Below are 17,761 nucleotides of genomic sequence, written 5' to 3' on the forward strand. Positions count from 1 at the left end.
TCCACATCCTCATCCCTCGCCTCCCCCTCTCCCTCTCTGTTTACATCTCTCTTCCTTCTCCCTGTTAGAAGATTATTTAGCAAGAGCGCCATCTATGTTGAATAAAGCCAATGTAGAAGAGGCATCTAAGTTCAGTAGTAGTGAATAATATGAGTACTGTGCAAGTTATGATTTTACATTGAGTTAAGTGATTGTCGGTCGATGGTGGAATAAGACAATAAACAAATGTTCCCTCTCCCTTTTCTCATTTGTGCAGGCAAGCAAACCAGTCAAAAAGCAATTGGAATCAAGACAAGTGGACATGGATGCCGCTGTGTTGCAGATGGCATCGTTATAACATCTCATACAAGAAAACCCATGTGACATAAGCCATAGGAACAGAACTTTACAATGACATCTCGATGGCGTCTTCAATATACAAGAATATTTATCCATACATGCAACATGGTAATGGAACTTTGTGATGACATCGTGAAAGAAGCTTACGCATCTTTTCAAACATCAGTGGTTTAATGATATCATTGCCGGTGGGTGTGTTGTAATGTTTTATAGAGTAAAATATTCTTTAAGCTAATAAAACTTAACTGATAGTACCATCATAGAATTTTATAGATTATCTGTAAAGTGCGATGTGGTAACAAAACTTTATAGATGGTACCTTTGGATACAAGCAAATTCACCGAATAGCGAATGAGCAGCAACATCTAATTTGTTGGAACGAAAATCTGTAATTCCATCTTGCTACCCATCTTAAAGGGATGGTCCGGGCTGAAAATATTTATATCTTAATACATAGAGTAGAATTCACTGAGCAAAATGCCGAAAATTTCATCAAAATCGGATAACAAATAATAAAGTTATTGAAGTTTAAAATTTAGCAATATTTATTGATTCAGATATCCTGGTGAAATATTAAGTACTTAGACACTTTCAGTTGAAGTTATTATTTTTTAAAGCAATTGAGGGGGAAAAATAGCATTGGGACCTTTTCCGTCAACTGTATTACATTTTCAGTATTGTAGATGATCTCATTGAAAGTCCCAATTTGTCATTATAGTTAAAGGGATGGTCCGGGCTGAAAATATTTATATCTTAATACATAGAGTAGAATTCACTGAGCAAAATGCCGAAAATTTCATCAAAATCGGATAACAAATAATAAAGTTATTGAAGTTTAAAATTTAGCAATATTTTGTGAAAACAGTCGTCATGAATATTCATTTGGTTGGCTGATGATGTCACATCTCCACTTTCCGTTTTCTTATGTTATTACATAAAATCATAATTTTTTCATTATTTCATACTTGTGTGAATAATATGTCTCCCTTATAATGAAATAAGTTGCAGCAATAAATATCTAATGCACTAAATCAGTTGTCATTCCAATTTTTCTACTTCTTGGAGGAAAAAATTTGAATAAACCTCATTTCATATAATAAAATACAAAAAACAAGTGGAGATGTGACATCATCAGCCCACCTAATGAATATTCATGACGACTGTTTTCGCCAAATATTGCTAAACTTTAAAATTCAATAAGTTTGTTATTTGTTATCCGATTTTGATGAAATTTTTGGTATTTTGCTCAGTGAATTCTACGCTATTTATTAAGCTATAAATACTTTTAGCCCGGACCATCCCTTTAAAGACCACCCATCTCCTGTACTGTTAGGGACAGGTTTGGTTGTATTGTGAGAGAAATGACTATCAGGGACCAGAGCCACTAGACATGGTACACACTGGCCAGTATTATGAACTCGGGTCTAAATTTAACTCCAGTCTAAAGCTGTGGTTTAATTATGGAAAGCCAATTGTGACATTAATCTTTTAAGTACAGGTTTGATTTATTAATTAGTTCATTTATTACTTAGATCATTTATAACTGTCTGGGAATAATACCTTAATTGGTTTTCTTCGCCAATATAGCCTGATGAAAGAGCAGTGTTCACAAGATTTTGTTTTACCACAGAGTTAGACCATGATGGCCTAACCTAAACCGGACTGCAGAATATTTTGATGTGAATCATATAGTATTCAGGTCCAAGCCAATCAGAATCCTTCAATGATGTCTGTTTGATCATTCCCATGGGAAGAATACAATTAAAAATAAAACAATTTTCACAAACGATGAGGTGTTGAATACAATTTTTTTAAATAATATTCAGAAATTAGTATATTTCACTTTCTTTCGTTTGTCTCCCCCCCCCCTTGGTTGTGAAACCTTTTTTTATTGGAGGGGGGGGGGGGGCACATGACCCTGATTTTGCTTGGATTGATCTGTGTATTGAGTTCAGTCGGGTTGAGATGTTATCTGATGTACTGTCAAGAGAATGTAACCCAGTAACTCTACTTATGCATGGGATTATCAAAGGGGGCATCAATGGAAATGTGACAGTGTATCGACAATGAGGCAATGTTATCAGGGTTCTCTAAAGGGAAGCTAATGAATGAAGAAGAAGTCAATCCACAGAAGATTGATAGTTCATGTATTGCAGGGACCACAGAACTGGGGCTGGATGAGGGCTTCAGCCCCCACTTTTTAAAATAAAGATGTACAAAAACCTAAAAATGACAATCTGATTGTGTTTTTTATGGTCAGCCGCCCTCACCCACTACCTCATTGGCCCCTGTTTCATTGCCATGTATGAAAGGGCAATTTCATGAAGTAATCTTTTTGTTTTTATTTTAGTCCTGTCACACAATCATTTTACCAAATACATCATAAATGCATGCACCCATTCCTTAGTTGGATCGACCTTTTAATTCTTGTTTTTATTTTAGTCCATTCATACAAGTCATTTTATTACCAACTGCATTATAAATGTGTACTGTGTACCCACTATTTCCACGGTTGGATTGACCTTTTAGTGCTAATTGCAATAAATTAATTTTTTTTTTCTGAATTAATACGAAGAATGTGTGAATTCATTAGATTGCTTGAATAAACACCAATGCAGGACTTAAACTGTAATATATTGTTTACATGTGTACTTTTATTTAGAAAGTCATTCTGTGGTTGGTTATTTAGTCCATGTGTAAAATTGAGCTGTTTGATATCTTCCTCTTCATAGGCCAAATATGTTATTGGTTTAACTCATGAATGAAAATGCAAAGCTCTACCAGAAATAACAGTGATAGTCACTTTAGATTAAATCAAGAAATTTGTGGGATTATTTGAGGGAAAATGGAAAAAAAAGTTTCTTCATTGTATTTTCAAATCCATTTAATCTATTTTTTGGAGTAAATTTTGAAAGAAATAATTACCAAAATTTATTGATTCAGATATCCTGGTGAAATATTAAGTACTTAGACACTTTCAGTTGAAGTTATTATTTTTTAAAGCAATTGAGGGGGAAAAATAGCATTGGGACCTTTTCCGTCAACTGTATTACATTTTCAGTATTGTAGATGATCTCATTGAAAGTCCCAATTTGTCATTATAGTTAAAGGGATGGTCCGGGCTGAAAATATTTATATCTTAATACATAGAGTAGAATTCACTGAGCAAAATGCCGAAAATTTCATCAAAATCGGATAACAAATAATAAAGTTATTGGAGTTTAAAGTTTAGCAATATTTTGTGAAAACAGTCGTCGTGAATATTCATTAGGTGGGCTGATGTCACAGCTCCACTTTCCGTTTTCTTATGTTATTACATAAAATCATATTTTTTTAATTATTTCATACTTGTGTGAATAATATGTCTCCCTTATAATGAAATAAATTGCAGCAATAAATATCTAATGCACTAAATCAGTTGACAATCCAATTTTTCTAGTTCTTGGAGGAAAATATTTGAATAAACCTATTTTCATACAATAAAATACAAAAGAACAAGTGGAGATGTGACATCATCAGCCCACCTAATGAATATTCATGACGACTGTTTTCACAAAATATTGCTGTCAATCCCAACCAGCTCTTTTAGAAGATATCTACACATGTATTTCATTTCTTATCAGAATTTTGACGTGGGAAAAGAAGATCAGAATAAAACAAAAACTTTTACTGTTCAACAAGATCAAGGCACTTCCACATGTTGGGAATGAGGAAACCAAAGTGGCAATCCACACCTCTTCAAAATTCTATATATAATAATTCTTGTGAATTCCATTACCCTCAAAACTCAATAGGCCCTTTTACACCTGTCTGGTCACAAAAATACCAGGAATATTTCTGGTGCAAAAGCAATTTATCATCATATCCCTGAAAGAAAATACCTGCTTATCAGTTGGTACTTTTTCAAATTACAAGAAATTTTGAAGGGATTCTCTCAGATCACATTGACATTTGCAGTGTAAGTGCATGTTGCAAGAATTTTCCTGATGTGAGGCAAACGAAAGACGAGAATAAAAACCTTATTTTGGTTTAAAAAAAAGTTGTGAACATTAATTTGTGTAGTATTTAATAAGCTTCTCATGGATAAAAAATAAACAAACACCCAGGATGAAAGAAAAATGTGCCGACTCTTCATGGTCACAAAATGTGTGGTAAAAATTTTTACCACACATTACAAACACAGGTAGCCATAGGAACTTTCAGCTTATTCAAATTTCTTAATTCAAATTTCTTAAAGTAAAATCAATTCAAAGCAATGCCTTCACATCAAGGACCACATTTTTAAATATTTTTCCCGATGATGTGGGTGTGAATATGCCTTACTATTGCAAAAGTTTCCATTTCTTTGGATTCCCATGATGCTATGTCTCTTAGGGTTGCGCTGTGTTTATTTTCATGTCCCAAATTGGGTGTTTATACATGGATTCCTGACCTAGATTGTCTCTGGAGATCAGGCGAGATTTAGATGTCTGTCAGCAAAATCCTGATGAATGACACTTCTCCCCCCCCCCCTATTGAGATACAACTATGATAACTTTGACATTATTGCAATTACCATGGTAACAAAGCTCCGCAGCCAATCACAATCAAGGGTTCCATGAATAATGGCAAAGTTACATTAGTTACAGGTCTTTATAAACAGTCCCCAGTATAATGTGATTTGTTGTATGTAATGAATAAGATTGTGTAGAGAGTGTAGCTCCATGGTAAAATCCTATATTAACAAAACTACTCTGCAAAATACAAACATAAAGAATTTATTTTCAGAGAGGTCACCATAATCAGCATGAAATGTAACTTTTCATCATTCCATAAATATAATTCACTCATTTCACTTTTCAGTAAAAAATAGATTGGGTTTCCTTTACTAATATCTTTGCATATCCAAAGGCCTGAAAATATTTTTCTTCTTTAATTTCTCATGTTTTGAAGATTCTGATTAAGAACTATTCTTCATTCTTCTGAGATATAAGTATAGCTGTACAGGTAACTTTGCCTTAGTTGAATCTATTGGAATCACACAAGACGTATAAGAGGTATACAACATGTTTTTCATGAAAAGATTTGCTGCAACTTAGGCGGAAGAATAAAAAAACATACACAAAATATTGAGTAAATTTTTGTAAAATTTATTAATAAATTAAAAACAAAATATGCATAAATAAAACACAAAAATTAAATATATTTTTCTAAATACAAGTAATCTTGAGCAAAGGTAGAACTCACATCTTCACTTTTTTGCTCATTTACAAATTTGACAAAAAGAGCAAGTTATTTGCGAGGATAGGGCAAAAGAGATTTGAGAATATCGTTGATACGATATTGGAAAATGAATAGTTTGTGTGGATGTATGCACATTTTTTCACTCAAAAATTTTGTACCAGTGTTTGAAAATGATTTTTGTTTCAATTACCTGTAACTGAAACAATAAACCCGCCCAAACACTAATCATTCAAATCATCCATCAAACCCCATAACTGTGAATATGCAATGCTACAGAAACATAAAATGGATCACGGGACAGGCCCAATATAATGTCCTATATAATAAGCACAAATCATTATTTCAGCAAAAGACCATTATAAGTTACACATTACAAGGTAGAACTGATTTTTATGACACAAGTGCATCTTGATAAATTTCATTAAGAAATATCAATAGTAGGAATTAACTCATTCAAACTTCACTGCAAACAAATCACATACACCAGGGCCCTGTTACATATAAGTATGGTAACTACCATGGTAACAATGATCAACAGCCAATCAGAATCAAGGATTCCATGCAAGTTACCATAATACTAAATTTTATGAAATGGGGTCCAGCCAGTGTTGTGAGGGTACTACACCAAGCATTTTACACCAAGTTTAAATTCATTGTGTTAGATGTACATGTATATCAAAATAACATGGGGTATTTCTAACACCTGAGTCCTCACACAAAACTGAACCCTAGTTTTCAGTGTTTTCTTGCATAGAACTTACAATTGATAATATCTTTGTCATCATTCACAGAGAACTAAATACTTCATTTTGGGCTCCATTTTTGTTTCCCGTTTTGTAGCCCTTTAAACAACGGCCACACAACTGAAAAAGAAATTAAAAATTTATTTTTAATGAATTTTTTAGTGAATGGTATTAGTTCATGGATGCCTTCATTATCATAATGTACAACAATTAAAGTATCAGAAAATTATGTAACTGACTTTTAATAATAAACAGTTTCAAGGTAATAATAGACAGTGCATATGAAAAAAGTAACACTTTTTAGAGCAGCTTGTTACCTTGTTTTGGCTCTCTTCCAACATCGAAGTAAATAAGGTAACACAATTTGAAAAGATAATATTCCATATTAAAATGTTTATATGAATAGCACCCGATACAGAGCTACATGTACTACTGAAAAAAAAAAAGGTTGACCCTTTTTCATAAAAATGTTCAATAATTCCCGGTGTGGAGAATTTTTTTTCCTCTGTCTGGCAATAAATAAACTCAAGCTTTCGAAAGGCCCATACACATAGCAGCTCAGGCCTGCAATTTTGGCCTGGCTGCCTTTTCACATCACCAGGAATGCGGCAGGTGTACTCAATATAAAGAATGCTTCGTTTTCCACACAGATTTGATTTCTGCTATTTGGTTGTCTACTAGATTTCAGTTTCTCATTGCATAATACCACAGGGATGCAAGTCTTCCCGTTTTTTTCAAAAGTTAAGAAAATAAAGAAGTTAGCGATAGCATCACGTTAGTCATGTATGCACTCAGTAGAGCTTGTCATTGAAAGCACTCGCACAGTTTCAACATTGGTGTTCTACAGATTAAATCACATTTAGGGAATAAATTGTGTCGTACCCATGGCAACACCTATTCAGAGAGAATTTTGAAAGAATGAGATTGGGTATGGTGTGACCAAAGAATGAAAAAGGATCACCTGTGTTTCAATGGTTACTATTATATTGATGTTATAATGGTGGTATGATATGGCTTATTAGCTATTGCAAATTTGCATTAATCTACCACCTTTTTCATCTAATGCTCGGTGATTTTGGACTTAGCTAGGAAGTAAATTGGATTAACATTTTATGGTGAGTTTTAACAAGTTTTAGAAACTATTGATTATAGCTGCTAAATGAAGTAATTTGCTTTTTAAAACTGGTATACACTTTACTGATTTCAACTTTAGTCCCATATGACTACTTTCACGATGGTACCTGTACTTGCTTCAGCTTCCCTGATAGCAACAGTCCTAAGGTTTACACTTCCTCAGCTACCTGCTACTGAAGAGAAATCATTGGATTCCAATCTGGCCGAAAGAAACCGCCTGTTACACCACAACCTAGCAACGGATATCCTAACACCCGCCGAAGCAGGCGACCGCTTTTCAGCGGTGCTTCGAGATTTCTTTGACGAGATCCCTGAGTTTGTCAACAAACCGAGTTGTAAACAATTCGACCGCCGTGACCCGAAATCGATGGATGAGGCGAGGAAGCTTAAAAACCATCTTCCTCGAAGAGCATTTCGTCGATCAAGCTCTAAAGAGGATAAAGATCTCTTCTACGATGCTCTCAACACCTATACTCACCTGAAGAAGCAGAAAGATGTTGAAACACATCAAAGGAATGCCCGTTATGAGGAACGCTGTTTTAGATCCAACTTTTGGGAATTCTGCAAGAAGATTGTAAGTGGTTCGCTCTACTCACCGCGTGTATCCCCAACCTTCGACTGCGACGCCGCCGATGCATTCTACAAGGATAGATACGAAGCCACTGCACCATTTGATCCTCAAGATGCAGCTTGGATACAACAACTTAACACACCAACATTGGACTTTAACATGAACTCAATTAAACCAAAGGATGTCAAAGAGTATTCTCAACAAAAAAAGTTTGAAATCAACCCCAGGTCCGGATAGTTTATATTATGGTATGTTAAAGAAACTTCCTTGTACACATCATTTTTTGGCTACCCTGTACAGTAAGCTTTTGAAACACCCTGTCCCACCCTCTCATTGGTCCCATAGTAGAGTCGTTCTCATTCATAAGAAGGGGGATACCTCAGAACCGGGTAATCTCCGTATGATTGCCCGATCTAGCATTATTGGGAAGATCTATCACCAAATCTTAGCCCAAAGAATAGAAGATTATGTAACTGAGAACAATCTAATTGATTCAACCACACAAAAGGGATTTTTACATGGTATATCAGGTTGTTTAGATCATAATACTGTTGTGCATGAAATAATGAAACATGCCAAACACTCACGTAGGACTGTTCACATTACTTGGTTTGATATGGAAGACGCGTTTGGTTCAGTCTCCCATGATCTGATGAAGTTTACATTGTTACGTAATAACATTCCAACACCTGTATGCAATTACATTCTAAACTTGTACTCTTCACTAACTGGATGTGTATCAACAGATGAATGGACCTCACAACCCTTCAAATTTAACAAAGGAATATTTCAGGGAGACCCTCTATCTCCCATTATGTTCCTGCTATGTTTTAACCCGATGATTGAGTTTCTAAATGATAACAAAAGTTTTGGCTACAAATTGAACGATGAAAATTTCATCACCGCTCCATTAGCTGACGACTTTTGCCTAATTACCGGAAACAAAAAGTCACACCAGCGTCTTATGAATCAGATCGCTTCACATACACGCTCTTTGGGTCTGAAATTAAAGCTACCCAAATACAAATCATTATCAATAGTCGGTGGTTCCCCTAAAGATGTACCATTCTTCATAGAGCGAGTAAGTTTAGCAACCCTAGAGTAAGACGATTTCAAATTTCTTGGTTCACTTGTTACGTACAAAACATCGACTGAAGATGTCTATCTATATCTTCACTCATTAATCAATAATGCCGTGAACATCGACCACACCCTTATTAGAGATGAGTACAAGTTGAAAATATATGCCGATTATTTTCTTCCTTCAATTCGTTATCACCTTACTGTCAATGATGATGTTACTGATTTCCATCTGAAACTTCTTGATGCACTTACCAATCGCTACCTCAAGAAATGGTCTGGCCTCGCCAAACCCACCACACTTGCTTTTATACATATGCCTGAATGTTTAAATATCATGACAATTTCAGATATGTATTACCAATCACATGCTCTTAATTATAGCAGAATCAGACGTATTTCTGATTCTAGAGTTAATATTTGTCTAGATTCAGCATTAGAAAGAGAGTCTAAATGGAAGCGTAAAAAATCAAGTACTGTGAACAGCGATAGAGCATATTCACAAGTACAACAAGCTGATGTCACTTTCCCCAAACTCAAACATAAAATTAAAGATTATTTCATGAAAGAGAGATCAGAATCGTGGCTTTCCCATGTTCAGTCACTCTCCGTTCAAGGCGAGTTTTTCAAACTTGCTGCCCTTCAAGAAAAGTCAGTCGAGTGGAAAAGCATAATTTATAATCTCCCACACCAAGTAGCTCACTTTCTCATGAATTCTCTCTCACACACTTTGAATACCAATGCAAACCTTGTAAGATGGGGGAAGGTGACATCAGCAAAATGTAATAAATGTAATAACCGGGAAACGGTTCACCACGTTCTTAACGCATGTCCCGTTGCCCTTGACGAAGGTCGTTATACATGGCGGCATGACAATATTCTTTTGTACATATTGGAAACATTGCGGAAAGGTACATCAAATCAGGAGGTAGATATTACATTCGACCTCAAGTCAGAATCCAAAAAACAGGGGATATCTACCGTCCCATTGCAATGTACGCAGACGAATCTGATCCCTGATATATGTGCATTGTGGAAATATGAGAAGAAACTAGTGATACTGGAACTTTCGGTCCCTTTTGAAACCAACACAGAAAAAACACATGAATATAAAGAAAGAAAATACGCCTAATGGCACATCATGACATTAGGTGGTTGCATATTTCATGTTAGGGGTCGGGGTTCATACTGACCCTTCCCATAGTTGATTAGGGTTAAACACAAAAAAGGGAAATCAACCTCTCAGCTTTTTTCAACCTTGTTTCTCTATGAATACAATGATGGAGGAGAACTTGGATCCAATGATGTGACTATCATCTAAGATCCTGTATCTCATTGAATGCTTGTGTTAATCTCTGAATCTTCTGTTCCATGACTCTCTTCTGATTGGCCGTCTCCGCTAGTAACTGCCTCATTTCATCCTCAACATCACTCACCTACAAACAAAGGTATCAATGTAAAGCTCTATTCAATCCCCCTATTACAACTGCATGTCACATGTGACCTGCCTTCCCAAAACCAACAATAAGTTGCCAAACATGTATTTCATGATTTTATAGCATGAAAAACACATCAAGATAAAAAATGATATATAACTTGTCAAAATTGGATAACAACCCACACACAAGTACTAAAATGGATGGACAAGAAATTCAGAAAGAGCTTCAAAAACTAAGGAAAAAACAAGGCTTGGGGTTCATTCAAGCATGAGATGTGCAATCTTGGTGAAGCTTCCTGGCCGTTCGAAAAAATGTTGTTTACCAAAAAAACTCCTGTATCTCTTTAACTTTCAAACGTTAAATTTTGACAGAATGAAGAAGAATTACTCTTTCTGGTGAGCTAAAATATCCTTGCATTTACTTTTTGAAAACCAAATCATTATTTTAGCTATTTACAAAGGACCTTCTCTACGGTGGGCGGAGGCATAAATATATAATATGGTATATTTTTACCAAAGACAACTGTCAAAAAAGGAAAAGCAAGAATGGAAAACAAACAACCTACCTTACTCATGGCTTCATCAATCTCCCGTTGTTTCTCTTGCGCTAACTGTTCCATGTTTTCTTCATGCCCCCTCTGGGCGGCTTCCATCTGTTTCCTGAATGCATTGTCAATAGAGCGAAGCTTTTCCACTGATGTCCTGTAAACAAAGAGTTATTGAACAATATGTCTTGGTAAGAATGAACAATAGTATTATATTTCATTATTTATAGACTGGAAAGTAGCTAAACATACTAAAAAAAAACCTGTGCTATAAAAATGACAGAAGGGTTTGATCTTGGAGGTCAATTTATAGTGACTTCCAGAGTGGAGGGGATAAATGATAAAATCTTTGAAAGCTTTGGATTAACCTTACTGCAATACATGAGGGAAGCAGGTGATTTCACCCTTATCACAGGCTCAAATCAACCTTAAAATTCCCCCAAATGGAATGCTTTTTGATGTCCATCTTTTCTAGAGTCGCACCAACATCATATATTCAAGAATATTTCAAGAATTTAGAAAAATAAGTATTCTACATACTGCAGAATGACGATAATTGCATTTACTGCATAAATTCTATTTGTTCATTAAGCCATTGAAATGAAAAAAAAAAAACTCCCACACAAGCACAATTCACAAACTGTCCCAATGTAGAAAAAAAATTGCCCCTGAAAAATATATTTCCTATCCTAATGAACTGATATGGAGGTACGTAAAATGAGTAAATTTTTTTTATTGGTTAAAAGGGTGTCTATAAGACAAAGAATTCTAAATATTATGAGTACAAGTCATTACTTTGTTGTCTTTGTAATAAGTTGCATCATCTATGTTTTCATAATACATATTTTGAAAAATATCCTTTTCGACAATTTCATTCAGGTCAGAGGCCCACTTCATAAAACTTGTTATAATAACAAATATGCCAAAGCAGATTACTGAAATCATTGAATTTGGCTAATAGCAAACTTGTTATAGATATTGTGCATTTGTTATCATAAAGTCTCCAGTTCTTCTTACTTTTCTGCATTGATGGCTTTATCCCTCTCTTCTCGGAGTTTCTTCTCTCGTTGGTCAAAATTCTCTTTCACTTGTCTGACCTGGCTTTCCAGCTGACTGATAATATCTCCCTTATCTTTCCACTTGTTATCCAAAGCCCTACATGTAGAGATACATTATAAAGGTGATCACCAGTTAGTATGAGATTCATGGTGGTATCATGGTGAGGTGTGGCAGAAAAATATTTGCAATCAATTGCAAATTTCTGTTGCAATTTTACAATTGATAAATCAATGTTTACTATAGCAAATCAATTTAAATTTCTTGTTTGAAAAAAATATAGACCAGCAATTGAAAACAAATTAGCAATTAATTTCAAGACTGATGAGTTATTGCAAGGACCAACAATTGATTTGTACCGCCAATTTCTTGCATCACTCCATTATTAATATCAAAGGGGGGGGGGGGTGAAGGTAGAAGTTGCTATGAAGATTAAGGATGTCAAGTCTCGTGCAACCATTTGATACTGCCACTTTCCTAATACAATTTTGTAGAATACGGTGTTGGTGAGGTGCATACTGATTTTCTTCGCAATCGCGCAATCAATAGACGTGTGTGATCTGGGGGGGGGGGGGGGATGGGCGCACTAATATGTATCCCCAAGGCAATGCAATTTCAAAATAGCCTGGGTAATATAGGATTAACACAGACTAGATGAACATTACAGGTTTATTGTACCTGTAAGCTCGCTGACTCTCTTCTAACTCTGCTTGCAAATCAACCACTCTTTCCTTCAGTCCATCCTTACGTTCTGTCAGTCTCTCTACCTGTCCTGTCAGCTCCTGGACGGCTCCTTGCTCTGTGGCCAGTTGATCCTCCAAGCTTTGCTGGGTACGTAGGGTCTCCTCCCTGGCTTTCTTCACTTCATCATCCTTCTCTATCAAAGCCTACCCAAAATATAAATGAAAATTACTCAAATCAAATTAAATTAAATGCAATTTGACATCACAATAAAATTGTTCTCTCAATGCCTTTTTGCTTGCTAACTGCACCTTCAAAAGATTTACTTGTTTTGTTTTGCTTGTGACATAACTTTCAGCTTGCAGAGTGCCATGGAAGAAAAAAGAAATGTTTAAGTAAATCACCATCATCATCACTACCATCATCATCATCATCATCATCATCATCATCATCATCACCACCACCATCACTCTCACCACTGCCATTATTTCTTACATCTTTCAGTTTCTTGATAGTATCTGTCTGATCATCAATGACTTTAGTCTTGATTTTGAGAGCATCATTTTCTCTCTCCAGCTGCTTCTTCAGTGATACTATCTCAGCATCCTGTGCTTCTATCCTGGCTTCCAATCTTCCTCTATCCTGAGCCAATGATACTCCTGACATAGAAATAAATAAATACATAAATAAATAAATAAATATAAATACATGAATAAAAAACCAAATAAACAAATAAATTGGTGAATACTGCCATTATCCATAACAAAAAGGGGACAGGACAGTTTAATCATACAGCAATATCATTCCAGGAGATTATTAACTTTTGCTCAATTGTTTACATATATTATAATCCCAAAGTCATATGCACTGGTTTAAGTACTTAGCCTATCCAATCATATGTTAGGATGTAAAAAAAGAAGTAAGCAGACAAAAGAGAATCTTAGTCACCTTGTTGTGCAAGCTCCTGACCCCAAAGTTTCCTCTCTGCCTTGAGACCATCAACCACCGATTCCAATGCAACCAGTTGTGCAGCCAGTCTAGACTTCTCCTGTCTCAGAGCTTCCAAGATTTGTAGCTTCCTCTGGCTTTCTTCAACCTGGTTCTCAAGACTCTGGATCCTCACCTAGGCAGGAGGGAATTCATTCAAGGAAAGTATGGATAATTGGAAACAGGGTTTCATTTATTTTCACGCAGCAAAGAAGGTTAAAGTAGTCTGTTGCAACATTTATATAGCATGTTTCTAAGCATGCTTATCCCAGATTTAGTAGAGTAAATAGGAATGTTCAAATTTCTTATTTTAAAACTGTTTAATGTCTTATTTTAATGAGACTCTGTATCTCAACTACTCATCGATGCCGAGACTCCTCAACTCATCTACTCTTTCCTTACTCAAAGTTATGACATTTCCTCTGGTTTACAGTCCTTTGACTACACCTTATCTCAAGAGAGATTTTCTCGCCTTTTAATTCCCACTCAATCTAATTCACTTTCCTTTATCATTAAGTTCTCTTCATTTCACCACTCAAACTATCCTTTTCAGGACTAACATGACAAACCACAAGGCTCTTCTTCGTTATTAGCACCACCATACAAACCTTCAAAGATCATCTCAAATTGAATGATATTTAAAGTCTTACCCTAGTAGATGAGATAGCCTCTTGCTTTGCTCTTGACAGCTCTGTGATGCGACCTTTCTGTTCCTTTACCATCTATAATGAAAAGGCAAATCAGAACATCCCTCACATAAATATAAACTGATAAAGATTGATTTGCTCTGAGTTTAGTTTTCTTACTCGTACCGTCATATTTTGCCTGTCTTCTTCTTTAGTCTTCTTAACCAAGGCCAATACTTTGAAATAAGTTTGTGTATTTGGATGTGGTGCACTACTTTTGAACTCATTTCATATTAAAATTTGTCACTATCTGACAGTATTTTGGATCACCATCCCCCCTTCATATGTGCACTAATTTTTTAATATCATCTTATCCTTGTCGACAGTAGAATGCCTAAGAAAGATAGAATACACTATATGTCATTTCTCATTACCTGACGGTGGCAACTGTAGCTGAAAGGCTTACTTCAGAGTGACCTTGTATGTGGTAACCCATACAAGAATATGAATACTGAATGTGTTAAACCATTGGATTTGAATGTGTACAAGTTGAATGACAAGGTAAGAAGTGCAAAGATTTCTTTTCTTCAATAAAATGGTCTTGTATGAAGCAGATTTAGCAGTGCCTTCCTGGCGATGTTAACTCAGAGAGAAATTTGCCAAAAAGTGCAAATTTTATCCTAACACTGATAATAATATGAATATAGGGTATTTATACAGCACAAATATCCACCTTGTCAGATGCTCAAGGAGCTCCGATATCACCCCGGCTTAGCTAGTCTACCAATTCTCATGCTCACAGCTTGACATAGGGAGATGTAACTGCACAGACGTCCAATGTTTGAATTGAACTAGCATTTATACTACAAGACCTTATCAGATTAAAGTGCATATTTTGTCCTTTTGTGACACTGGTAGCATCCTGCATTGAGAAACTATACCCCACTTTATTTTCTAAGGACCTTGTCCTTAGTGTTATCTTGGGCCAGTTGCATTAAGACCTGCAATCAAATTCAAAACTAAAACAAATGGAATGCCTCTGGCAGTCTCGCCTGCATTACCCGATTCGATATAGCAGCAGTGCTGACTTTGAAAACAGCTATTGAATAATTATTCACAAAAAAAACATTCATATAATAAAACATGACTTTTGACCATGATCATGTGATCTAAGATGTGTGCAAAACAATAATTTATACTTGATTACCCTTATGTCTCTGTTTCATGAAATAGATCCATAAACTTTCTAAGTTATGATGCAAATTAAACAAATACCCCCCAACATGACCAAAGTTTATTGACCCTAAATGACCTTTGACCTTGGTCATGTGACCTGAAACTCAGGCAGGATGTTCAGTAATACTTGATTACCCTTATGTCTAAGGTTATGATTTGATGTTGACGACGCCGCCGTCGGAAAAGCGGCACCTATAGTCTCGCTCTGCTATGCAGGTGAGACAAAAACTTGATTTTCAGCAAATAAAAAGCATGCTTTCAGGACCCGAGCTTGATAATTTGACTTGTGTTGTATTTGACTTACGGAAGTGAGTTCAGTGACTAAACCAGAAGATCTCTTCTCTTTCTCTACCGAAGCACTCAACATCTGTCTAAACTGAGCTGCTTCTTGACTTGATCTCTCATATGCTTCTTGGATCTAGTCGATTGGAATTAAATAAAATTAATCAAATGCGTAAATCAAAGAAGTATTACCACACTGACTTTTTGTGACCCATATTATTTACTAGGCCTTATGATTTATCATTTCACGACATGATTTACACAAGCTATGTCAGGAATACTAGATCTACATTTATATCTATATATGGTAGGAATTGAATAATAATATTCCGTATTTATATAGTGCTTAACACATCGGAACAACATCTCTAAGCGCTTTACAGATATATTATTACCCTGGTCATTGGATCCTTGCATGCCCGCATACAATGTATGCACCTTCTCCACTCCCTGGGGAGCATTCCAATAAAAGTTCCAAGACTCAATTGCTAGGCTTTCGCATCCTTCCAGGTACCCATTTAACACCTTGGTGGAGAGTGGCAAATTGTGGATTTACGCCTTGCCAAAGGACGCTAGGCCATGGTGGGATTCGAATACACAACCCTCTGATTGCAAGGCGAGAGTCAGAACCGCTACACCACGGTGCTTCCACAAGTTGAATACTTTAGTAAAGAGTCAGTAATGTGAAATATGCTTGACTATCATCTAACAAATTTGTGGTTGTCTCATACCTAGTGTCCTCTCTCTCAGTACTGTTTTTATTTTTCTTTAAAAAGAACTACTCAACACTTATCTTACACATTCAATGACTGGGCATCAGAAAGCTACATACAAAATCAGAAAATTTCAGCCCATGAGAAGTGGTTTTATATCAAGAAATATGTGAGGATATATTTATTTGACCGGGCACACTATAAACATAAATTTTCTAGTGTCAACGAAGTAATCCAATAAAACATGTTGTTATCTAATGTCACCCACACATAACAATGTTAAGAAATATAAGTTCATAAATAGCAATGAAATGGAACAGTGATAGAAATTCAACTTGAGGTATTAACTTTGGATTTAATAATTTTCTCTAAAACCTATTGCTCACTGAAGTTACTCTGGTTAAGATTTAATCTGCAGTTTCCATCTGGGCAACTGTCGCCAGAAAAATATAATTCCTGACATTAAATTTTGATATCTTTAGGGCAAGGGCACTTTTCAAAAGGGCACACCTTTATATTACAACACAAATGGGAAAATGGGCACACCAAATCACCATGGCTAATGAAAGGGGCACTGAAGTCAGTCAAAGGAGTATCAAAAGACATAGACTTGGATTGATTAAAGCCATGTCATTGAATAGCTGTATCATTGTCTCACCTCTTGGAACCTGTTGGATTCTATCTGCAGGGCCAGTCTGAACTCATCCTCAAGATCTGTGTACTGCTTTGTCAACGTTTCTATTCTGAAACACACAATTGTCAAAAATAATGTATGTGATAGATTGATGCAACACTATATCACTATCATCATCATCATCATCATCATCAATTAAAACCAAGGATTTCATTGAAATTTCCATGCCTAAACTCATATTCAAGGTCTGTGTACTGCTTTGTCAACATCTCAATTTTGGAGAAAAAAAATTATCAATACCAATGTGTGTGCTACTTAATCCTGTGAAATAGCCATCATCCATATCATCATCACTGTTATCATCATCATCATTATCATCATCATCATCATCATTGTCGTCATCATCATCATCATCACAATCATTATAACATCGTCATCATCATTGTAACCATCTCAATCAATCAATCTTTGAT

General features: G+C 35.6%; 1 protein-coding gene across 2 annotated transcripts in view; it reads right to left on the bottom strand.

Annotated features, from left to right (window-relative positions):
* Window positions 1–5,452: 5,452 nt before the first annotated feature.
* The window catches only part of LOC129253731 (leucine-rich repeat and coiled-coil domain-containing protein 1-like), a 36,502-nt gene continuing 24,193 nt past the window's right edge, over window positions 5,453–17,761 (bottom strand). For both annotated transcript variants that reach the window (XM_064095513.1, XM_064095514.1), the window contains exons 16-24: window positions 17,313–17,397; window positions 15,964–16,077; window positions 14,448–14,519; window positions 13,759–13,933; window positions 13,306–13,469; window positions 12,808–13,016; window positions 12,091–12,228; window positions 11,095–11,230; window positions 5,453–10,526 (exon numbers count right to left, since the gene is read on the bottom strand). In XM_064095513.1, the coding sequence (XP_063951583.1) occupies window positions 10,404–10,526; window positions 11,095–11,230; window positions 12,091–12,228; window positions 12,808–13,016; window positions 13,306–13,469; window positions 13,759–13,933; window positions 14,448–14,519; window positions 15,964–16,077; window positions 17,313–17,397 (1,216 nt within the window). In that variant the 3' untranslated portion in view covers window positions 5,453–10,403. The remainder of the gene's footprint in view (window positions 10,527–11,094; window positions 11,231–12,090; window positions 12,229–12,807; window positions 13,017–13,305; window positions 13,470–13,758; window positions 13,934–14,447; window positions 14,520–15,963; window positions 16,078–17,312; window positions 17,398–17,761) is intronic.

The sequence above is a fragment of the Lytechinus pictus genome, chromosome 2 (assembly GCF_037042905.1).
Source record: "Lytechinus pictus isolate F3 Inbred chromosome 2, Lp3.0, whole genome shotgun sequence".
Taxonomy (NCBI): Eukaryota; Metazoa; Echinodermata; class Echinoidea; order Temnopleuroida; family Toxopneustidae; genus Lytechinus; species Lytechinus pictus.